The 25334-nt window shown below is 40.1% G+C and overlaps 1 protein-coding gene across 1 annotated transcript in view; it reads right to left on the bottom strand.

Annotated features, from left to right (window-relative positions):
* Positions 1-25334, bottom strand: part of KCNH8 (potassium voltage-gated channel subfamily H member 8) — a 580442-nt gene that overhangs the window by 207807 nt on the left and 347301 nt on the right. The window contains 1 exon segment of the mRNA XM_040352973.1: positions 12377-12508. Coding sequence (XP_040208907.1) covers positions 12377-12508 — 132 coding nt within the window.

Here is a 25334-nt window from a genome sequence, read left to right as displayed (position 1 = left end):
CAACTTCTATGTCCGGAGCCTGGTGAACCAACCCCCGGTGTGCTGAGCCCATTTGATCTCTGTAAGAGATCCATCTGAGTCGGTAAGCGGACAATTTATCTACCTTTACCTGATGGAAGCTTAAAACTGAATATTTGTATCCCTGCTCCTGTGTTTGATTGAATCCTTGCAGCTTTTTTTGCTTCTTTCTTGGACTTCAAATTAGCTTGTTATTGCTTTTCTGTTGGACTTTAAGTGATCACCCAGGATTATTGCTGAAAGTGTGCGGCAGTTTTTCTTCACTTATATTGCTGCTTGCTTTCATCACTTGTATATGAGCGGCATTGTGTTTATATTCACATTAATTCTCATATGTTTTTTTCAAGTTTATATACATATACACTTTTATAGTCGCCTGTTTATGCAATTTTTTAGGTTGCGCATTATTTTGACTTTATTACATTTACTTCCAGTTTACTATTCAAACTATTTCTATAATTGCAGCACCTTTTCTTTGTCATATATTTTTTGTCATATTTGGAATTTTGTCCCAGTGGGGACAAGTATTATCCACATATAAATTTAATTTTTCACATGGTGGCATTGTTTTGCACTTTGTTGCACTATTACACACCCCCTTTCTTTGGGGATAGCGCGGATTAACCCTACTACACACTAGAAGATGGGTACCTTATTCTTGTTATATATTGTACTTGTGTGCCACAAATTTACTTTAGTGTATTTTATTCTGAAATTTTGCACTAGATAAACCATTGTGCTAATATTGTGTGACATAAAAATGTGAACAACCACCATTATATTCTCCAGGTGCTCTGCTTTCAGAAAGTATATAATAAGTAATATTCAAGCCTAAAATAATTTTTTAAATAATGTGTGAAAGAAATGTAAAAACATGACTCTGGCATTGATGCCCTATTATTATAAAGTTAAACACATGTTCATGTATGTTAAACATAGGCTTATGATTTAAACTTCTGTGCTGTAGATCCAAAAATATAAAAAATTAACACAATTCAGACAACTATTTTTCTTTATTGTGAAGAATTTGCCATTTGAACACTATGTATTTTACATTAGTTTCTGAATTATTTACACTTACATGCAATCATATTATGGTCAGTAGAAAGCACTGCTTTCACAATCATCCACGTGACCTAATTTCATCTCTCCCTGCACTAGGTCAATCCTTTCAGCAAATCTCTTTGCAAATCAAATAAAAATCCTTGCTTTTACCCTGCTAAAGCCCCTTAACAAGTCCTCTTCTTCTTTAAAAAGATAAGGTGAGTAACATAGTCTACTAGTCATTAGTTAAACATATCTAATTTTAGAATGTGAATCTTTTCTTTGGTAATTCTAATCACTAAAGTGATAATTAAGTAGATCTTCAGATCTGTTAGAACAACATATTTATTATTCTAAATCACCGCATATGCTATACAATTTTTTACAAAATACTATTTTCACCCTTTTTATCCAACCCTTTGTTGCATCCTAATGCTGCTGATCTACTCCAACCACTATTCACCCACTTCATGCCTACAAGCACTTGTTATAGTGGCAGCTCCATGTCACTGCTCAGAACATGCTCGCTGATAGTACATACAGTCCCTTGAAAAAGTATACATACCCCTTGACATTTAACACATTTTGTCATGTTACAACACAAATCGTAAATGTATTGTATTGGGATTTTATGTGATAGGCCAACACAAAGTAGCACATAAGTGTAAAGTGAAAGGAAAATTATTAATGGTTTTCAATTTTATTTTTTTTAAATATCTGAAAAGTGTGGAATGCATTTGTATTCAGACCCCCTGTGTCAATACTTTGTAGAACCACCTTTCGCTGCAATTACAGCTGCAAGTCTTATTAGGTATGTCTCTACCAGCTTTGCACATCTAGAGAGTGACATTTTTACCCATTCTTCTTTGCAAAATAGCTCAAGATTTGTCAGATTGGATGGAGAGCATCTGTGAAAAGCAATTTTCAAGTCTTGCCATAGATTCTCAATTGGATTTAGGTCTGGACTTTGACTGGGCCATTCTAACACATGAATATGTTTTAATATAAACCATTCCATTGTAGCTCTGACTGTATGTTTAGGGTCGTTGTCCTGCTGGAAGGTGAACCTCTGCCCCAGTCTTAAGTTTTGCAGACTCTAACAGGTTTTCTTCTATGATTGCCCTGTATTTGGCTCCAGCCATCTTTCCATCAACTCTGACCAGCTTCTCTGTCCCTGCTGAAGAAAAGCATACCCTCAACATGATTCTGCCACCACCATGTTTCACAGTGGAGATGTTGTGTTCAGGGTGATGTGCAGTGTTAGTTTTCCCGCCGCACATAGCACTTTGCTTTTAGGCCAAAAATGTTGGTCTCATCTGACCAGTGCACCTTCTTCCACATGTTTGCTGTGTCCCCCACATGGCTTCTCGTAAACTGCAAATGGGACTTCTTACAGCTTTCTTTCAACAATTACTTTCTTCTTTCCACTCTTCCATAAAGGCCAGATTTGTGGAGTGCACGACTAGGAGTTGTCCTGTGGACAGATCCTCCCACCTGAGCTGTGGATCGCTGCAGCTCCTCCAGAGTTACAATGGGCCTCTTGGGTGCTTCTCTGATTAATGCTCTCCTTGCCCAGCCTGTCAGTTTAGGTGGACGTGTATTGGTAGGTTTGGAGTTGTGCCATTTTCGGATGATGGATTGAACAATGCTCTGTGAGATGTTCAAAGCTTAGGATTTTTTTTATAACCTAACCCTGGTTTAAACGTCGCCACAACTTTATCCTTGACCTGTCTGGTGTGCTCCTTGGCCTTCAGGATGCTGTTTTTTCACTAAGGTTCTCTAACAATCCTCTGAGGGCTTCACAGAACAGCTGTATTTATACTAAGATTAAATTATACTGAGGGGGACTCTATTTACTTATTATGTGACTTCTGAAGGCAATTGGTTCCACTATATTTTAGTCAGGTATCAGTGTAAAGGGGGCTGAGTACAAATGCACGCCAAACATTTCAAACATTAATTTGTAAAAAAATTGGAAATCCATTTTAATTTTCCTTTCACAATTATGTGCCGCTTTGTGTTGGTCTATCACATAACATCCCAATAAAATACATGCTTTAGGTTGTAACATGAAAAAATCTGGAAAATTCCAAGGGTTATGACTCTACCTGTACTGTAAGCATTGGCATGGCTGCTTACAGTCCCTCAGTCACAGTTTCGCTTACAGTGTAGCGGTGAAAGAGTGACAAAGCAGGGCAATAATTGGGAGACATGGATAGAGGGCTGTCATTTCAAAAATAGGAAGTGCCTGAACTGGGAAATTTATGTCAGGATTACCATGTATTTCTTATATTAAGGCTTTAGATTTTTATTGAATAATACTTTTTAAAATATTTTTTTTTCTCATTAAATGTTTATTGAAGAATAAAAACATACAGGGTATAGAAAATATTTAAACATGTTCAAAATGATATGAGATTTTTGTGATTGGTTTTACATCTACTCTAATCTATAAAACAACATGCAAATGCATTTCAGGGGCTATAAGGTTCCACCTTCACCAGGGCCTGACTATTTCATTCTCGATGAATAGTAAAAATGATTGCCCCTGAAACATTTCGGATTATTATCTTGGTTATCGCTGGACTTCGGTGATTAAATATTTTTGTTGTGGTACTTTTCTTGGACCTTACATTGTTTACCCTAGGCACCTTTAAGGTTCTTCATGTTAGGAAGCTAACCAGAGAAATTGTACTCCATATTATGGACTCACCTTCACACTGAGGAAAAAAAATCAGCTTCAGATCCTTTTTTAGCACCTCCCACCTATATATTTTAACCATAGCAGTGATGATGCACAGTTTTTCTAGAAAGAAAATGTAACTGAGTGCACAGGTTAGTTAAACTAAAAGGGAACTGAAAAGGAAAGTTAAACATGAGTAGTCTTAGGTCTCGTACACACGATAGGTTAACCAGAGGACAATGGTCTGATGGATCGTTTTCATCGGTCAAAACCGATTGTGTGTGGGCCCCATAGGTTATTTAACCATCGGTTAAAAAAAAGCCAACTTGCTTTAAATTTAACCGATGGATTCCTAACCAATGGGAAAAAAACGATCGTTAGTAGGCACAACCATCGGTTAAAAAAAAACACATGCTCAGAATCAAGTCGACGCATGCTTGGAAGCATTGAACTTCGTTTTTTTTCAGCACGTCGTTGTGTTTTACGTCACCGTGTTCTGACACGATCGTTTTTTTAACCTATGGTGTGTAGGCGCGACGGGCCATCAGTCAGTTTCATCGGTTAACCGATGAAAACGGTTCATCGGTCCGTTCTAATCGGATTGACTGATCGTGTGTAAGAGGCTTAGGATAACGTATCTTTAAAAGATGTAGAAACTAGCTTGGTATTACCATGGTATTACTGTTGTTGAAGGGTGGGACAAAAGTAAAAAATGGTTTAAAGACAGGAAGTACAGAGTATGCAAGACGTTTCGCAGAGTAACACTTAATAATTCTTCTAGGACACCAAATTTACAGAAGGATTAGGGGAAAATGTTATACATAAGAAAAAGACTATACATTTTTCTCTATATAATTGTCTCTCTCAATTAAAGCAATGATTTTACACTGAGACAACTTCTTGGAAACCACTATGCTCATTCCTTTGTGGCAATTGTTCTTTCTCCTAATGAGCTCAGAAGGAACATTGTACTTTGATAAAATATATAAATATATTTAAAGTTTTAGTACCAGATTAGTTGAATATATAATAGAACAGAGAATATTTTGAGTCAGCAGCTTTGGATATATAATAGAATATACCACAACAGGAAAACTGCTAAACTCAAAGCTCCTTGCTCCTACTTCCGTTTCAAATCTTGTTAGAAGAAAGCACTACTGTCTAACCTCTGGGTCATATTATTAAATAAGAATATACATGTCTATATAATACTGGGATAAGTGAAACCTAAGATAATTGGCTGCTTTTGAAATATTTTACAATTTTGCAACTTGCAGTTGAAGCTTTTACAGTACATAATAACCTTTACCATGGACTAGGAGTAAAGTGGAACAAGTTATTTAAAAAAATAAAGAGTTTGCATAAAATAATGTTTGAATTTATTATTTATGATGTCATTTTTGAGTTCTAAATAGGTTCACATGGGTAGGGTTTATCCAGCAGTTAAATAATTAAAGCCTGTTTTTCAATCAAATTCCCATTTACATACAGTCTGATAACACAGATTTGTTGCTGGAATTCCCCTGTGGTTATTCAGGAGTATCGTGAGTGGTGTTAATAAGCCTGGGCATGCTCGAATCATAGTTACATAGTAGGTGAGGTTGAAAAAAGACTCAAGTCTATCAAGTCCAACCTATGTATGTGATTATATGTCAGTATTACATTGTATATCCCAGTATGTTGCGGTCGTTCAGGTGCTTATCGAATAGTTTTTTTTAAACTATCGATGCCCCCCGCTGAAACCACCACCTGTGGAAGGGAATTTCACATCCTCGCAGTAAAATACCCTCTACGCAGTTTAAGGTTAAATCTCTTTTCTTCTAATTTTAGTGAGTGGCCACGTGTCTTATTAAACTCCCTTTCACTATTTTTTGTATCCCTGTTGTAGGGTCACCAGTATGGTATTTGTAAATTGAAATCATATCCACTCTCAAGCGTCTCTTCTCCAGAGAGAATAAGTTCAGTGCCTGCAACCTTTCTTCATAACTAATATCCTCCAGACACTTTATTAGCTTTGTTGCCCTTCTTTATACTTGATCTATTTCCAGTACATCCTTACTGAGGACTGGTGCCCAGAACTGTACAGCATTCTCCAGGTGAGGCGGGACCAAAATCTTGTAGAGTGGGAGAATTATCGCTTTATCCCTGGAGTTAATACCCTTTTTAATGCATGCCAATATTCTGTTTGCTTTGTTAGCAGCAGCTTGGCATTGCATGCCATTGCTGAGCCTATCATCTGCTAGGACCCCCAGGTCCTTTTCCATCCTAGATTCCCCCAGAGGTTCACCCCCTAGTCAGTAGATTGCATTCATATTTTTGCCACCCAAATGCATTTTTTTTATTTATTTTTTACATTAAACCTCATTTGCCTTGTAATTCCCTCCCAATTAATTTGTTCAGATCTTCTTGCAATGTTTCCAAATCCTGCAGAGAAATTATTGCCCTACTTAGCTTAGTGTTGTCCGCAAATACCGAGATTGAACTGTTTACCCCATCCTCCATGTTGTTTATGAACAAATTTAACAAGATTGGTCCCAGCGCAGAACCCTGGGGGACCCCACTTCTCACCCCTGACTATTCTAAATTTTCCCCATTTATCATCACCCTCTGAACTCGCCCTTGTAGCCAGTTTTCAAACCATGTCAACGGACCTTACTTTGTACAGTAAACGTTTATGGGGAACTGTGTCAAATGCTTTTTCAAAAATCCAGATACTCCACATCTATGGGCCTTCCTTTATCTAGATGGCAGCTCACCTCCTCATAGAAGGTTAATAGATTGTTTTGTCAAGAATAATTCTTTATGAATCCATGCTGATTGCTGCTAATGATACCGTTTTCATTACTAAAATCTTGTATATAGTGCCTTATCATCCCCTCCAAGAGCTTGCATACTATTGATGTTAGGCTAACTGGTCTCAGGTCCCAGGGATGTATTTTGGCCCTTTTTTAAATATTGGTGCTACATTGGCTTTTCTCCAATTAGCTGGTACCATTCTAGTCAGTAGACTGTCAGTAAAAATTAGAAACAATGGTCTGTCAATTACTTGACTGAGTTCCCTAAGTACCCTCGGGTGTAAGCCATCTTTTCCCTGTGATTTATTAATGTTATGTTTTCTAAGTATATTTCTAATTCTGTCCCCTGTTAGCCATGAAGGTGCTTCATGTGATGTGTCATGAGGACAAACACTGCAGTCTTGGTTACTGAAGCCAAACAGCTTAAGTTCTTTTAGTAGAGTTTATACACTCACCTGGGGTTATGAGAGAAAGGAAAATAGATAATCTGCAAATGCAGCCACAGTATACCCCTAGTTCCAAATATTTATACCAAGTATTGTATCTGTATGGTTAGTGTTTCCAATTAAGGATTTCAAAATCAATATGCAGAGGAGCAGGGATAGGGGACATCACTATCTTGTGAAATTATGTATGTATATTGGATCAGAGAAGGATCCATTTAATTTGACTTTCACTGTTGGTTGTTTAAAATAAAACCCTATTTCAGTTGGGAACAGCATGACAACATCACAATCTGCTGCGGACATGAAATTTTCCCACCTTGCAGCCACATGTGACAATGGGGGTGGGGATGCTGATGACAAATTTGAACTAATTTGGCCAGATGACCATAATTTGACAATGTCATTAACCAAATAAGGCCATGTGCTCCCATTAGGTCAACAATGTAACCAGCATCCTTTGTTAAGTATGGCTGCATGATAGGGAATTCCATGGCTGCAGCTGATTGGGATGTGACAATTTCCCAAGGGACCTGAGATGATCCATGCTAAAAAAAATATTGTCAGGAGAATTGAGTGTATGGCTATCCCCAATAATATGTGCATGCATAAACAAGTGTTCATGTCTGACTGTTTGAATGGCATTGGTGCTTTTCCCTATTTTGAGCACAACACACAGAAGAGAAGTTGCTGAGTAGTAATCAGCTTCTGAGAAACCTGACATGACCTGCAGTCTGTTTCTTTGTGCTTAACCGATCTTGACTCCTGAATTTGTTGTATCCTGAACTCCTGCTGCTGACTCTGGCATGTGTCCTGACTTCTCTTCTGCCTGCAGATTCAATATATTTTATTGCTGACTGTTATTAACTCCAGCCTGGCTTCTGACCCTGCTCCTTTCTTTGGATTTTGGACCCTTGCTACTTGTCTGTCGCTGATTCCACCCTGTTTTGACTACAGCTTGCTTCCTGCAAATGTAGGTTCCTGTGCTCCACCTGTGTGTATGCATTCTGCACCAGATCTGGTCTGCACCCAGATCATCCACTGTCTCTGGGCCTGCCCCACAGGCACCCATGCCGCTCATTTTCCTGCCGCCAGGGGGTATTGGACAGCAGCTATCAGAGAAGCCCTCTTGTCAACTCGGCCTGTACCAGGTAGTGAAATGTCTGTTACAGACTTGGCCACCCATAAGGCCTTGTACACACGACCGGATCTGTCCGATGAAAATGGTCCGCGGACCATTTTCATCGGACATGTCCGCTGGGATCATTTGGTCTGATGGCTGTACACACCATCAGACCAAATTTCCCGCGGACAGGATACGCGGTGACGTGGCCGCACCATGGCCGCAACGATGACGCGGCGACGTGTGCGACCCTGGAAGGTCAATGCTTCCACGCATGCGTCGAATCACTTTGACGCATGCGAGGGCTTTCGGCCGAGCGGACATGTCCGGTGAGTCGTACAGACGACCGAACATGTCCGACAGACAGGCTTCCAGCAGACATGTTTCTTAGCATGCTAAGAAACATTTGTCCACTGGAAACCTGTCCGCTAGGCCGGGAATCCGGTCCGTACAGACGACCGAACATGTCCGCGGAAACTGGTCCGCAGACCAGTTTCAGCAGACATGTTCGGTCGTGTGTACGAGGCCTTAGGCTTTCACCACATATTTTTGCCTCGTATACCCATATTTGTTATATTTTTGTGTGTGTAGAAAAGTGTTTTAATTTGTTTTTGTTTCTTTAGAATAAGCTTTAGTATTTTTTGGTGTTTTAGAGTTCCTGGTGAGCATAGATTAGTTCAAATTGTTTATTCTGAGCTTCCAAAGCTGACACTTTTCTATCTTTTTAATTCTGGACTCTATACTTATGAAATCCCTGTGTACTTGTGTGCAAGTGTATTATTCCCATGCACATATTAGTAAGATATCTGTGAAAAGGTTTTCTGCAAAATAGTTGCAAAGTGTAGTTTCAATGTGCCTGAATGTAGAGTACAGCTAGTTTCCTATTAAATGGGCCTGCAAGGGGTTAAAAAAATAGTGGGGTCCACTTAAAAATACATACTAGGTCTAAAGGGTCTGGTAATAAATTTGGGGGAGGGGGGATATATATACAAGAATTCCCAGCTTACAGCTGAATGTGCTGGGTCACTGGTTGTTATGAGCCCTGAGCAGGAAGCTCTCACATTTAGCAGTGGTAATGATACTACTGCTAAATATTTCATTTTCCACTTCGGCGGAAGGTTCACTCAATCGAACATCCATTTGTTCGCCCGTTCACACAGGGATCTCAATAGACTGTGTATAAAGTTCTGAGGTTCCACTCACATTATTTCTCCTGCTAGTCAAATAATTATTATTTTCTCTATTGGTAAATGTTCTTTACCTTTTTTGGTTAAATATTTAAACTCTGTTTTGTTATGGAATGTTAGGGTGACAGAAAAAGGCAACCCATATAAACAGACATATTATAAACATTATTGATATTAATTACATTACATGATGAGACATTCTCAGTAGGCGACCTAAGTGTGATGTCTTGCTACTCCTGGTGATAAAGGAAGAAATCCACAATAGCAGCTACAATCAAACAGAGGAAAAGGCTGGAACAATTACATGCATTAACAAAATCACTTATGACAGAATACTAAGGGCCAAATCCTCAAAAGAGATACAACGGAGTTACTGCTGTTACTCCGTTGTATCCCTGGTCCTAACTATGAAACTGATCCACAGAATCAGTTTTCCATAGTTAGGGAGAAGATCCGGCATGTGTAATTGAATTACACTGCCGGATCTTAGGATGCAGTACCGCATCCGCCACTGGGGGCATTTTGTGTCGAAATGCCACCTCGGGTATGCAAATTAGCACTTACGGAGATCCACGAAGCTTTTCTGCTTCGTTTTTTCTCCGTAAGTATTAAGTTGCATACGCAAAATTAGGGCTGCTTTTACATGGTGTAAAGTTAGTACACCATGTAAAAGCAGACCCTTCTGTCTAGCGACGCGTTTTTTTTTCGAATTTGAATTTTTTTTTTCGCGCCGTATCTTTTTTTTTCCCGACGCAACTTTATTGACCCGTCGCAATCCACAAAGCCCGGCGTAACGTAATTTCGTGCTATGCACGTCTGCGCAGTACGGCCGGTGTGGGAGCGCGCCTCATTTAAATGGGAATCGCCCCCATGAAATGAGGAACGCCTTGCGCCGGCGGAATTTAAGTTACACGGCCAGAAATTTCTAGGTAAGTGCTTTGTGGATCGGGCACTTAGGTAGAAATTTTAAGGCAGTGTAACTTAATTTAGAATTTCGCCGTTACGCCGGGTCTTTGTGGATTTGGCCCTAAGTGACTTTCTTGTGAGTGCATATTTGTCCTTCTGTACTTTGCCATATGTGGCTTGTTAATGCACTAGGTTGCTGAACCAGATTTCTTCTGTTTGTTTCTAACAATTTGAGTATGTTTCTTTTTGAGCTCCCTGAGTAAGGCAATTCTCTTTGCTGGACTATACAATCCCTTGACACTGAGGGATATTAAAGTAGGATCACATCCCAAGAAAGCAAAAACCATATTATATGGTCAAATGTTTGTAGAAATGCGAAAGGGTGAGATGTGGCATATGGGAAGAGCTAGTTAATCAGAGTGGGAAGAGGTAATCAGGTATTGGTGAAGGGGTAAAGGGGTAAAGGGTGAGGATGCACCTTTTTATTAGCTCTTGGAGTCTAGGGGTGTGAGATTCTCAAGGAAAGTGTAGAGGGGAGGAGGTGATTGGGAATGGGTGAAAGTTTGTGAGGATGAGTGAGATAATACTGAGAGGAACAGCAATAGTGGAACAAGTGTCTTAGTGACAGCATTTAAGGTATCAAATAGCATCTGACACCCTCTAGTGTAATATCAGGTTAGTACAGGTAAATGTATTTATATGACTCATTGTAAGTATGAGTATGGAATCTGGGTCAGGGTTTACTGCAGGTCAGGCTGTATGGCTCACAGAGGCAGGTCTCCTGGGCTTCCCCCTGGTTCTGGGAGTTTAGAGAAATGTCTAGAAGCTAAAGGGCAGTGGACAGGAGGGTTGATCTGCATACCTATTGGGCCTGGCAGGGTGTCTGAGCCAGCCCTTAAATATGGATGGGTCATTCCATCAGGGGAGTTGGGTGGAAGATGGAGTGCTGATGAGACTGTGAAGTCTGGGGGGGGGTCTCCCTCCAGGCTGGAGCTCTGGCTGGCTTGGGAAATCCTGACAGCAGTGCAGTTTGAAAGGAATCTTGCCTAAGGAGTAGCAGGGAGCAAGCAGGACAGTGTGAGTACATCAGCACACACAGGGATACATGGGAGAGACTGCCACATGTAGAAATCCTTTCTGGAGGACAGAATTGTACTTAACCCTCCCTGTCCCTTTCCCTGAAAGATCTTTGAAGCAGCTGGGTGGGCTGGTGAAGAACTAGCTGGGTGGGCTGGTGAAGAAGCAGCTGGGTGGGATGGTAGTCCTGCAGGCAGTAAAACTGGGTTCAGTGTCTACAGTGGAGTGGGAGATACTCCTGGATGTTGCTTACTACACAAATTGCTACTTTCTAAGAGACTGAGTGTTCCTAGTCCTTAAGGGGCTTTTGCATTTCATCTTAAATGACTGTCAGTGTCCATAAAGGAGTACAGTTCAAGATCTTGTAAAAAGGGAGAACGATGTTCCTGGTTATTTGTTTCAGTCAAGTCCTGCTGGGATAGTGCTAGTAAATATTTATTAACTTTTTTGATACTCTAATATCCCAAAGCCTAGGTGTGGTTAGTGAGGGTGCAGGGAAACATGCCTTTCACTATGTGCAGGGTAGTGTGAGGCATAAAGGGGGGGGGGTTTTCTTCAAGGGAAGACAATCATTGTTGTCTTTGTAGACAATGGAAACAAGGCCACCACTGGATAGGTAATTATGTGAGTGATTGGATTATATGTGTAATGAAAGAGGCTATACTTAGGAGACAAAAGAAAAATAGGGTTTTTTCTTTCTAGGTGCAGTATGGACATGGTGTAGGATAATCCCAGGGTGTTCATTTTTAAATGGATGTACCAAAGCTGTGTTCTTTTTGGGAGTCACTTCTTCGCTTGCCTGCATTACATATTGAGTCTAGCAGGATACTGTACCACCAAACAAAAGAAGCTCAAATAGTTCCCTGATTTGGGTTCTGTCATAGTGATCATAGTTATAATCTTCTGGAGGAAAGGGCATCCTCCATGCTGGGGTATCTGAAACTTTCTAGAGGGAAACATGCCTCCTATTTAGTTTGCTCCTTTATTTTTTGAGTGACTAAGTTGCGTATTCCCCTGTTGCTGGATAGTAAGCTTTTCAATCAAAACTATATGTCATAGATACATGTCATATTGATTAATAAAAGTAAAGAGATACACACCTTCTTTTTTCTCTCCCTGGGCAATTTTAATTTTCGTATCTGTAATGTCCTTAAATGAGGACAGAAAAAGTACCACATCACCCTTTTCATTCTTTATGGGAACAATGTCCAATAGGCACCAGAATGAAGTACCTAAAAAGAAAATAGATTAACAAATCAGCATACTAAATACAAGCACACTGTTGAAACAAAAAAGTACAAATCTAGAGCTGCAGCTAATGTCATTTTAACCAAATCTTATTGGAAAGGTCAATAGTCGAGAAACCACAGCTGTTCAGTAAATGTAAATCTGCTTGTCTCATCCGATGAAGCTTAGCAGCACTCCTCTTTGTGGAAGTAAAGCATTGATTTAAATGCAAAATTTATCTTCTGGGATCATTAAAATGCTCTAATGAAGCTTCTTATTACTTCCAAATTACACTTTTACTTTGAACCTCATATTGATCATAACTTTCCTATTTTAATAGAAAAATTCCCAGTGTGCTGACTGTGATATTTAAAGTTTGCTATTTACAGCGTATGTCTTTCACTTGATTAATTAGAAAGTTGTCTCTCCTCATCATCCTGCCTCAGAAGACCTAATGTCCAGTATATCAATGTAACTAATGCAGAAATAAAAAAAAAGTATGACTTATTTAAATAGAATCACAGTAAAAAATATTCTCTGCAAATGCTTATATAAAACACACATTTTGACACAATATGGGGCACTTGGTACATGATGATTTGCACCAGTCTTATATTATTTCTATTTAGTAAAGTGCAATGAAATAAGTTGAAATTAAATACAGTATATACTAAACAACAGAGAACATTTATTGTTGCAAATAAAAATGCAATAGAATATTTCATATATTGTTCTGAATTTAAATTGATTTATTGAATAATTTGTGCAGTCAGTTGTTAAATTTAAAAACATTTAAGCTTTTGTATACACAAAATTGATGGCAAGCAAAAAAAATAAAAAAAATAATGGGGATTTAAAGGAGGCTGGGAGCAATATAAGGGACTTGTTTAACCCTCCTATTGTGTTAGGGTCAGAACCGATCTGTTTTCAGGTTTTGAATGTCTATAAGTATCACATAAATTTGTTTATTGCATCAAGATTTTTTTACTTTGTCAGGAACCTCTATTTAAACAATGTAATAGAAAAATAATCCTTTTCACTAAATTATAAAATACTGTGGTCAAAATTAAGACGTTTATGGTGTTAGGGTCAATTCTGACCCAGTTATAATATAGGATTATAGGACACTAATAAGTGCCAAAACTGAAATCATAAACACTCTCTCTGCTTAGTAACACTGACAGCCAATCATCTCTCAACCCTGTGAGCTGTAGTTAGGGAGGGCCTATCTCTTTGCCTGCTTGTCTGCTTCTCTAAATAAAGTAAAGAAACATAGGACCAATTTATAATATTCTATTGAGGTTCATTTTACCATTTTTTTTATTTGAAAATGAGAGGTATGCTATCAAAAGAAAGGTCTAAGGGGTCACACCAAAAATATTAAAACCAATCTTTTCAGAGATAAAGAAGCCTAACAAGGTAACCAAGAGGTAAACAAATTGGATGATAAATAATTGTTCAGAGGGTATTTTATGGCTGATTTAAGACACGTGTCAAAACCGACCCGTTAACATCATGGATAGTAACAGAAAGCTAACATAAGAGGAGGGTTAAGTTAAGAATACAATATAGAATACAATGTAGACAATATAGACTCCAGCTTTAAAAAATAAAGTTATATTCAAGTATGTAGTCTTAACTTAAACAAGTCCCTTCCATTGCTCCCAGCCTCCTTTAAATCTCCAATTTAAATGTTTTTTTTTTCTTGCTACCATGGCTTGACTTCCTATTAGAGGGTGGCTACATTGGCTAAGATATTAAGTAATCACTCACTAACTACACTGCCCAGTGCCCATTCGAAAGAACGATACAAGTACACAAATTTACGAACAGACCAAGAAACGGATTTACAAAACACACAAATGAAAATACAAACATATGAATGAAAATACGAACAGACAAAGGATTTAAAATACGGAATGCAAATCGTTCGTTATAGCTGTAATTTTCGTTCTTTTGCTTTTTCGGTGTTTCGTATTTTAGTAAGAATGTCTAATCATACATTCGTATTTTTGCTTGTTCGTTATTTTGCTTATTTGTAATTCCGTAATTTTCGTATTTTGGTTCTTTCAGCTTTTCGGATGTTCGAATTGATACGAATGTACGAAAACGAACAAATTTGTACGAAAATCCACATGTCTAGTAGTTAGGGGGTCTATGAATCAGTAAAATAGATTAGAAATGCTTTTAGTTGTGGCTTAAGGGTGGGGTTGAGGACTTGAAAGTAATGAATGGAATATCTAGTGTACTGGTCAAAAACTGGCACACATGTTTGAGGGTAGAGAACCACCTCTCCATTCAGAAAGAACTCATGGCTACCCAAACAGGTTAACCCTGTGGCCAACCATAGTGTCAGTTTTTGATGAATCCCTATTCTGGGAATGTCTCTTATTGGGGAAGTGTAGGCGTTGTATTCAGGGCCGGATTAACATAGGGGCTATTGGAGCTGCAGCTTCAGACCACTTCCTCAAGAAAAAAAAGATCGACTTCAAAGATTGTAGCTCGGCGACCAGGGGCTCCTATCATTTATGGTTCTGGAGATACGGGGCTGCTTGCTCGGCCAGTTTAAATACAAGCTGACACACTCTGCAGCAGCAGACTGAGAGGATGATATCACAGGGTTTATAATAATTATTTGTATAGTACTTATGGTAATTAACCCCTTGCCACCCAGGACAATTCTGACACTTCTCTCCTACATGTAGAAATCATCATTTGTTTTTTCTAGAAAATTACTCAGAACCCTCAAACATTATATATATATATAAAAACACTAAAGTTAGCATGATTTTTTTTTGTATACTAAGCCAGTGGTCATCAACCTTGTCCTCAGGGTCCACTAACAGGCCAAGTTTTATGTATCACCTTGGGGAGATGCAGACTAGTATACTGCAATCACTGAGCAGCAAATTATATCACCTGTGATGTCTTTTAGTTATCTTGCAAACCTGGCCTGTTAGTGGGCCCTGGGGAAAGGGTTGATGACCACTGTCCTAAGCGATGCTTTACATTTTTTTACAGGTTACATGTTAGAGTTACAGAGGAGGTCAAAAGTGGAAAGGGAACCAACACTCTTTTTGTCAATAGATACCAAAAATAAATTTGACATTTTAACAACTGTACAACATCAGGTTATTGGACCACACATGTAAACTTGGATGATGTCATTGTACTCAAAGCCAACAGTGCAGGTGCATGTAAATAATACAGTATCACAGCCATTTTAAATGGTTCTAAAGTCTGAAGGTATTTTACTTTCATACATTAAATGCATGAAGGTAAAATAATTTCACTATGCAGCCCTGCCCACAGCCCCCCAATACTTATCTGAGCCCTTTCGCAATCCAGCGATGTGCACAAGAGCCAGCTGCTCTCCTGACTCTCTGCCTCTTCATTGGCTCAGAGACAGCAGCAAGAGCTGTTGGCTCCTTCTGCTGTCAGTCACAGCCAGTAAAGGAAGGAGTGGGGCCTAGCCTGGTTCTGTATGTCTTATAGACACATGGACCGGGGCTCGGGAACAAACATACACAGGTGCCTCCATAGCAAGCAGCTTGCTATGGGGGCACCCGGCAGGTAGAAGGAGCCAAGAGCACAAGCAGGGGACCCGAGAAGAGGAGGATCAGGGCTGCTCTGTGTAAAACCATTCCACAGAGCACGGTAAGTATACATTTTTATAAAACCATTTTTACCTAAAATATCACTTTAATTTTAATAATGGGACTGTCATTTGCTTATTGTGTTGCTCCTAAAACTACTGCTGGCTACAATCTATTTGAATCCAGATATCAAGGGAGCAGTCATTGCAGATCAGGTGCATGATGAAGTCACCTAAGCAGATGATGTGCTATTCTATATACAAAACTCAAGATTAACCTTCCCCGCTATTCTAGGGGAGTTAAAAAAGATATAATAAGTCAGAATTGGCCTGAAAAGTTGGATCCCCTTTCATTAAAGTCATGTCTGACTTCAAGTTGCAGGGCAAAGTCAGATCCACAGTCCTATGGCTGTCATGTCGTACCAGTGTGAATCTGGCCTAATTCATGCAAAAGGAGCCCCGACCAAATACTGAATGCATACTATACTGTACACGGACATACTTTTCAGTAAGCCAACATTTCTGTATTAATAATCTTTTCTTTTAGTGGTCCTCTGTAATATTAAAATGTTCTGAGATACTGAATTTGGGGGTTTCACTAGCTGTAAGCCATAATCATCAAACTTAAAAGAAAGAAATGCTTGAAATATATCACTCTGTGTGTAACACATCTATATAAAATTCATGAGTTTCACTTTTTTAATTGAGTTACTGAAATAAATAAAAGTTTTGATGATATTCTAATTTTATGGGATGCACCTGTATATGGTGGCAGTGCCCAATTATACATAAATATTGGAGAGAAATTTTGTAAATGGGATACAAATATCATTAGACCCCTGGCAGTGCCTTGTTAATGCTACAATACTTGAATATTGGAGGACTGATAAACCACCAACCATTGCACAATAAAAATAGACCATATCCACTTCATGCAGGAGATTTTACAAAATGTGATGAATTCAAACTGGATGGTTTGAATTTAAAGCATATGGTCAAAATTTAAAATTATATATTTTTTCCACATTGTATTTCCATTTTTTTCTTGAAACTTCTAGGATCTTAAAGTTTGTAAACTTATGTTGTGAAACGGTATAACCTGTATGCCTTGAACACTTGTTTTTCTGGTTAATAAAAAACTTATGTTGTGAAGATTCCCACACATTTAATACTTGAATTTGATTCGCCAGTTCACTATGCCCTGTGAGTAGGCACTGCTTTGTCACACATTTCACACACAAAAAAAGGCAGAAAAGCATTGTTCCACTACTATAACTATTTTACAATGTTTTCCATTCTGTATGAACACGCATTTGTTTTTTGTATATTAATGTGTGACCCCCTGTTATGCAGAGACTACAAAGCACACATTTTTTTAGTAACTTTACAAATCTGTATGACCAAATTTTTGACATGTCACAATATATAGTACCAGTAAAATTACTCACTATCTTTATCAAAGATTATTAAAGAGTAGTTTTCAAGTGACTTGTCTAGGCTAAGATGATGTCATCTGCCTGCTACAGGCAGGAGAACACATCAAAAGAGGATGCAGCAGGGGGCTTCTCAGTGGCAGAAAATTAACACAGCCTAAAAATGTACGGGCACTAATTTTTTTTTTTCATGACTGCCCTATTTCTGAGTCATCATCTCTGAGCCAGGAAGTGGATGTTGATGTTGTCACTGGATGATGTCTGAACATGTATGGCTTTGGAAAGAAAAGCAACAAAGGCATTGTTGGTAGGAGCAATGTGATCTCTTTGAGCAGAAATCATTGAAGGGATCATAGCATTTGAATTACAGGGGTCAAAATTATAACAGAAGTATTATATTATCTAGGTTATGGTATAGCTAGACGTATGTTAACATTGTTTCACAGGTTACCCAAGATACTGTTTTATGTGATTTAGAAGTATGACCCTTGTTTTGCAAGTAATATAAGGCAAAAGTTATTGGGTGTCTCTTCACGATCTGTGGGATATCAGTATCCAGAAGCCATGCAAGCCCTTCCAAAGGTAGGACAATCGTCACTTGTTCCATATGGACCAATGGCTTCTTTTTGAGTGCACACCAATCCACTACCCGTGCCAAATGCAAGGCCTCATAATACTTAACTGGGTCGGGAAATACTATTCCCCCCCTCTTTCCTTAGGAAGCGATAGAATAGTCCTGCGCACTCTCGCTGGTTTTCCAGCCCAGGTAAATCTCAAAAACTTTCATCGAAGATCTCTCAAGAAGTCTAAAGGGATTTTAATAGGTAAGGTCTGTAAGTACAAAAGTCTTGGAATAACAGGTCAGGGATAAAGTTGTGGAAAAGTTTAAGCACTGGTTCACACTACTGCATTTTGACATTGGTGGCATTTGCCGGAAATGACACTGTCCTAATCGGTGCGACGATTCATCATTTTTCTTCCATTTCACAATTATGTGCCAAATTATGTTGGTTTATCACATAAAATCTTTGGTTGTAACATAACAAAATGTGGAACATTTCAAGGGGGTATGAATACTTTTTCAAGGCTCTGTGTGTGTGTGTGTATGTATATATATATATATATATATATATATATATATATACACACAGGCGGTCCCCTAGTTACAAGCATCCGACTTACAAACGACTCCTAGGGAGACAACGGGAAGTGGGAGGAAATCCACCTCTAGGAAGGTAAATTCACTCCTGTAAGAGTTATTATAGGAAAAAGGTGTCTCCACTGATGCTTTATCACCAAGGCTTGTTTTCACAACAACCCAACATTTTCAAAATCCAATTGTCATTTGGACAGAAAGTGAAGTGAAATCTTCTGAACAGGGGAACAGACAGTTAAACAAACGTTACAGGACTGTTATCCCTTCCCTAGGCTATCCAAAAAGCTTAAATATCGTTTTTTTGGGCTGGAGCTAAACTTAACATTTTTTAATTTTCTGACTTACAAACAGATTCAGCTTAAGAACAAACCTACAGACCCTATCTTGTTTGTAACCTGGGGACCACCTGTATATATATATCTATATAATATAATTTTATGCTGGTTTGGAGCAATAACCTCCTCCCCCCAAATATATTTAATTTGTTTGTTTCTTACTGGGGTCTTTTTTTACATTTGTGGTTTGAACTGTACACTTGCCGCTGACACAAGCTGAGTTATCTATTGCTCGCAAGGTCGTGTTGTAAAGTATTGTGCACCAAAGCACCACATCTGTTATTCCCCCTATTGCCATTAAATTTATGTAATCCCATTTATTCCAAATGTAGAGGCAGAGCTTTTGCACTTTGAAGTAGTAGGGGTGAACAGGTTATGCAGGACAAAGTGGTGAGTGGTCCGAGTTATAGAGACAGGATATGTTTGGTTTTTCTGTTTCAGGGTAGCAATGCTATACAGTCATAGCCATTTTATCTTCAGCTGCTACTAATGCATTCTTTCTCATCCTCAACTTTGCTGTATCCCAAATTGGCATGTGGAAATTGGAGGAATTATTTAATTGCACCATCAATCACTTGCTGCAGGAAGATTATCTTGGTATGATCAAGAATTTCTTGGTTCATCAATGATTACTTGTGGGATTACGGTATGGACTCTAGAAAGCTGCATCAGTGGTTTAAGATGTGTGCTTCATCTTGTCACCTATAGAAGTGGTAACTGGAATAATGAGCTGTGATATGATAAGTGATGCAATCTTGTGTTTCATCTGGAGCAGACACTATAAGGCTTAGCAAACCAAGCAATGAAGGTACAGCAGTAGGGGGAAGAGGAGGACTTGTTGCTGTCTTAGGGTCAGTAGGAGCATTTGCCTTAATCCTTGTGATGAAGAATACAAGGAGGAGCAGGAAATAAGGCTTCATAAGGTATGTCTCACCTCTCCCAAACCCTGAACTGGTTCTGGCCAGCTCAGTAGTGCTTTTAAAAAATAACTGGATACTTTCCTAAATGCACACATTATAACTGGATAATAATATTTAGAGGTAATAGCAAAAGGGGTAATTGATCCAGGGAATATGCGATTGACCCATGGGGAATTACGAAGGATGTTTTTTCCCCCCACTGGTGCGAACTGGATCGTTCTATTGTTTTTTTTCCTACCTCTGGATCAACTGTGGGCATAGGATGGTAATAGGGTTGTCCCGATACCACTTTTTTAGGACCGAGTATGAGTACCGATACTTTTTTTCAAGTAGTCGCCGATACCGAATACCGATACTTTTTTTAAATGTGTCCCCAAATGCAGCCATGTCCCCCACATATGCAGCCATGTCCCTCACATATGCAGCCATGTCCCTCACATATGCAGCAATGTCCCTCTAGACATGTCCCTCACATATGCAGCCATGTCCCTCACATATGCAGCCATGTCCCTCTAGCCATGTCCCTCACATATGCAGCAATGTCCCTCTAGCCATGTCCCTCACATATGCAGCAATGTCCCTCTAGCCATGTCCCTCACATATGCAGCCATGTCCCTCTAGCCATGTCCCTCACATATGCAGCCATGTCCCTCACATATGCAGCAATGTCCCTCTAGCCATGTCCCTCACATATGCAGCCATGTCCCTCTAGCCATGTCCCTCACATATGCAGCCATGTCCCTCTAGCCATGTCCCTCACATATGCAGCCATGTCCCTCCAGCCATTTCCCCTATACCTTTGCCGCCGAAAGCCGCCGCCGCCGCATGGAGTAAAATCACAGCATTCATTTGAATAGCTGTTTTGCCCGCACGTATAGACACTCCCCCTTGCTCGGAATTGGACAGATCACGATCACCCATCCAATCCCAAGCAAGGGGGAGTGTCTATACGCGCGGCAACACTACAGCTATTCAAATGAAAGCTGTGATGTTCCCGCACGCCGTTTAACCCATGCGGCGGCTTTCAATGCGGCGGTGCGATGCGGCGGTGCGATGCGGCGGCTTTCGATGCGGCGGCAGCGGCGGGGGGGGGAAAGTATTCTATTTAGGTATCGGGGGTATTTGCGCGAGTACGAGTACTCCCGCAAATACTCGGTATCGGTCCCGATACCGATACTGGTATCGGTATCTGGACAACCCTAGATGGTATATATGAGGGTTTTCTGTTTATGTGTAACTTGCATAGAGATCTAGGGCCCCATATACCTAGCTGCACGATATGGAAGAGAGAATGAGTTAATTTTGAGCATGCAGAGGTCCATGCTAGTTCTCGGTTGAACCCCATTCTGTCACTGGGAGTGAGGTGGCTGGACTGGTGGAGAGGGCATGGGATCAGCAGTGTCCCTCCTAAATGCAACATACATAGGGGCAAGTGTGTACTGATAGGGGTTGGAATGCCCACAGAGGAACTCTGTACAATAACTTACTGCACACAGTGCACGGCTCATCTCTAAGTCGAGGGTACTGCCATTATTATTATTATTATTATACAGGATTTATATAGGATTTATATATACCGCCAGCAGTTTACACAGCGCTTTACAATATAAAAGGGAGACAATACAGTTACAATACAATAAAATACAATAGGATTAAGAGCCATAATGTTGACTTTCACATGAACATGGCCCGCCTAGTCCTGAGCATTGAAAAGCGCGTACATGGGAAGAGGTATCCCCACATGCAGGGCGAGTAAGCCCTGCCAGGAAACAAAGTCAAAATGTTTAAAAAGCTTACATACTGAAGGGAGTGTTCTGTTTTCTTACTAAAAGATTGAAATTATTTTATATTTTACGTCTATTTTTTTTTTCAAAAATATTTTATGCACTGTTGCAAATATAATTTTCTGTTTCTAATATGCTGTATTTGTATTTTTTCTCCTACTTTTCTTGAAGTCAGAATGTTTTCATAATGTTTCCTTGAGCTGAAAATACTTACTACTTAGGGAATTACATTTTGTGCTGAGTAGTCTGCAGAAGCTAATACCTTTTATTCTAGGATGCCAACATACAAATACCATGCTGTTGCTGATAAACTATGTTACACCTTTAGAAACTGTTTATCGTCAATCTTTTTCATTACCATGCTTTTCTGAAGCATGACAAATCAGTGTCTGTTTGTTGAAGTGGGATGTTCAAAGTTATTATACCATGTACAACAGAATAATAGCAGTAATCCAACTGAAAGCCTCATAGATAAGGTGTTAGATTTCCAGAGCTGATAAACTACTTGCAGAAGAGCCTTTCTAAAAAAGATTGCTCCTTGGGACCATTGTGTTATATAGTTCACATGCAAAATCGGTCATATGGGATGTAAACATATGTTTATATTTATTTTGTTTCTAGTACAAAACAACACATAAAATAGATATCACTATTTACAAAAATAAATATTTTTAGAGGTAGTTTGTATCACTTTAAAAGAGAACTTTGCTGTAGGTACAAAACAGCAACAATTGTTGTGATTTGCCAAAGTGATTTAAATCAAAAGGGATTATATATTTAACAAAGAATTCTTCTATGCACTATTAACATCTGAACTGGCCAGGTGGCATTACGCCAATTTTTATTATCAGACAACATCAAAACTTTGCTTAAAAAAAAAAAGAATTCATTACTCCTCCTTGGCATGTTTTAGCTGCATGTGCTGGGGTCTGCTTATCCACAGTATAGCTTCCACTCAGGGCCGTTTGAAGGAATTTGGGGGCCCCAAGCAAAATGGACATAGAGGCCCCCCAACCCCCCCTCCACAAAACCTACAGTAACCACAACATAGCGATACAGTTTAAGTTTACTCACACTCAAAGACTGGTGCCCCCATCACAGACTGGTGCCCCCCATCACAGACTGGTGCCCCCATCAAAGACTGGTGCCCCATCACAAACTGCCCCCCTTCACAGACTGGTGCCCCATCACAGACTGGTGCCCCATCACAGACTGGTGCCCCCATCACAGACTGGTGCCCCCATCACAGACTGACCCCCATCACAGACTGACCCCCCCATCACAGACTGACCCCCCATCACAGACTGGTGCCTCCATCACAGACTGACCCCCCATCACAGACTGACCCCCCCATCACAGACTGACCCCCCCATCACAGACTGATCCCCCATCACAAACTGGTGCCCCATCACAGACTGACCCCCCATCACACTGGTGCCCCCATCATAGACTGACCCCACATCACAGACTGACCCCACGTCACAGACTGACCCCCCCTCACAGACTTTTCCCCTCATCACAGACCCCCCTCGATAGTAGACTCCTGTCCCCATAACAGCACAGCACTCCCCCTTCTCACAGAGCATTACCTTATTCACACACGAATCGATGAGAAGCACGGCAGCCCTGGACAACGGGCGGGACTTTTCATGTTAAAAGTGAGTGATTGATTGCTGGGACCGCCCCGCTGCATAGCAGCCAATCACCCACTTCTTAACTTAAACAGTCCGGTGCTTTGTCCAGAGCAGCCGAGGCTCTCATCTTGTGTGAATAAGCAGGGCCGCTGTTAGAAATGGGGCCCCGTACAGCCTATCTGACAGGGCCCCCTTCAACCATGCCCTTGCCCCCACCCCCTGGCCCCACTCCTGACCCTGACTTGAAGCAAAATGCAGGTTTGTTGCTGTTTACATATGTGTGTGGCACCAACGTATGCGCTTGCAATTAGTATGCATGAAAGAGCAGGGGTCAGTTTAAATTTATTTTATTAAAAATAAACAAAAACACCTTACACTGTATCTTTCATTTTTTGGGGTAATTTTTGCTTTCACGAGGGATGGACAACATTTCTTGTGATAACATGAACCATGACAGGTCCTCTTTATAGAGAGATCTGGGTTTTTTTAGACCCCATATCTGTCCTCTGGCCTACAAAGCATCTGATCAAGCTAAGATCAGTTTGATCAGATGCTTGTTCAAGTCGGTAATGGCTTCTTTACATGAGACCAAAACCAAAAGTGATCAAATCTTCGTCACTTCTGGTTTCTGACGTCACACGGTGAGAGGAACAACATCCATTCCCCTCACTGTGTCGCAGTAACTTAATGCTTAATTAAAAGCAGTAAAGGCTGTGGTGGAACCCCCTTCCACTGCCTGTAAAAGTAATCCAGGGGCTTCTTGTGCAGAATTGCTGGGGCTAAAAAATGATATCTCGATCATTGCTGTAGTGATGACCAAGATATCACCATTCCAAGTCAGTGATGATGGGAAGCAGTTAAAGGGGATTGGTTTGGGGGCAGTAAAAATTCAGCTCCGCTGCACGTTTACTGCACCCCTAAACTAAGTTTAAAGTAGCATGTTTCTTATTATAATCAGGTTACAATTATCACACAGGCAGCACAGTAAGCAGGGGCTCTATCATAGCTCTATCATAGCTTTATCATGGCTCTATGCCACGTGGCTGTTGAGTGCTGGCTTAGTTAACTTATGGCTGTATTGTATATAACAGACTGTAACAGTACAACCATAACAAAGTCAGCACCCAAAAGCAATGTGACACATAGCCATGACAGAGACCCTGCTGTGCTGCCTGTGTGATGATTGTAACCTAACCTGCTGTGAGATAAATAATAGGACACAGTGAGTATTCTTTCATCTATTCCCACTCACTGTGTCCAGTGCAGCCACGATCTCCTCCTGCTCCCCCGATCTCCAGCCGCTCAACTTCTTCACATCTCTTCAGAGAAGCAGTCAGGACACGAACGGAGCACAGCTGTATCACTCCGCCAGCCGGGACTCATAGAATAGTGGGGCGGCATTATGTACATGTGCCCGAAAATGAAGAAATAGTCCCTCTGCTGTTTTCCCCTCCTCTAGCCTCTGTGTTGACCAGATGAGGCACCGGACAATAATAGACCCACTCTGTGAGCAAGTGGGGAAAAGTTTAGAAAACAGGCAGACAGACGAGCCAGCTTGGGGGCTCCTTTCTAGCTCGGGCCCCAAGCAATTGCTTGGTTTGCCTGTCCTGTTGCGACGGGCCTGCTTCCACTGACTCCAACAATCTTAAAGTAGTTTTAGATCAGGCAACACATTTTTGCTGGTAACCAGTGTGAATTGTCCCCTAATTTGCATACTAATGTAAGTCCTTCGTAAAAAACACATCTGTGGAACCAATAGTATAGGCAGCAGAAGATAAACACAGATAGAAAGGAAAATTGACCAATAGGGAGGCTCAAAAGGCCTGATAGGTAGGACCAGTCTTGACTTTAACAGGAAATGTTGAGTTATGCAAGTAAATTATCTGATTATGCATTATTTCATTGCCTACTCATTTTACATTGCCCATCTTTTTCATATGATTATTCAAACATTGACTCATAGTTCATAGTGTG

The sequence above is a fragment of the Rana temporaria genome, chromosome 5, assembly GCF_905171775.1.
Source record: "Rana temporaria chromosome 5, aRanTem1.1, whole genome shotgun sequence".
Taxonomy (NCBI): domain Eukaryota; kingdom Metazoa; phylum Chordata; class Amphibia; order Anura; family Ranidae; genus Rana; species Rana temporaria.
This window is presented reverse-complemented; position numbering and strand designations above follow the sequence as displayed.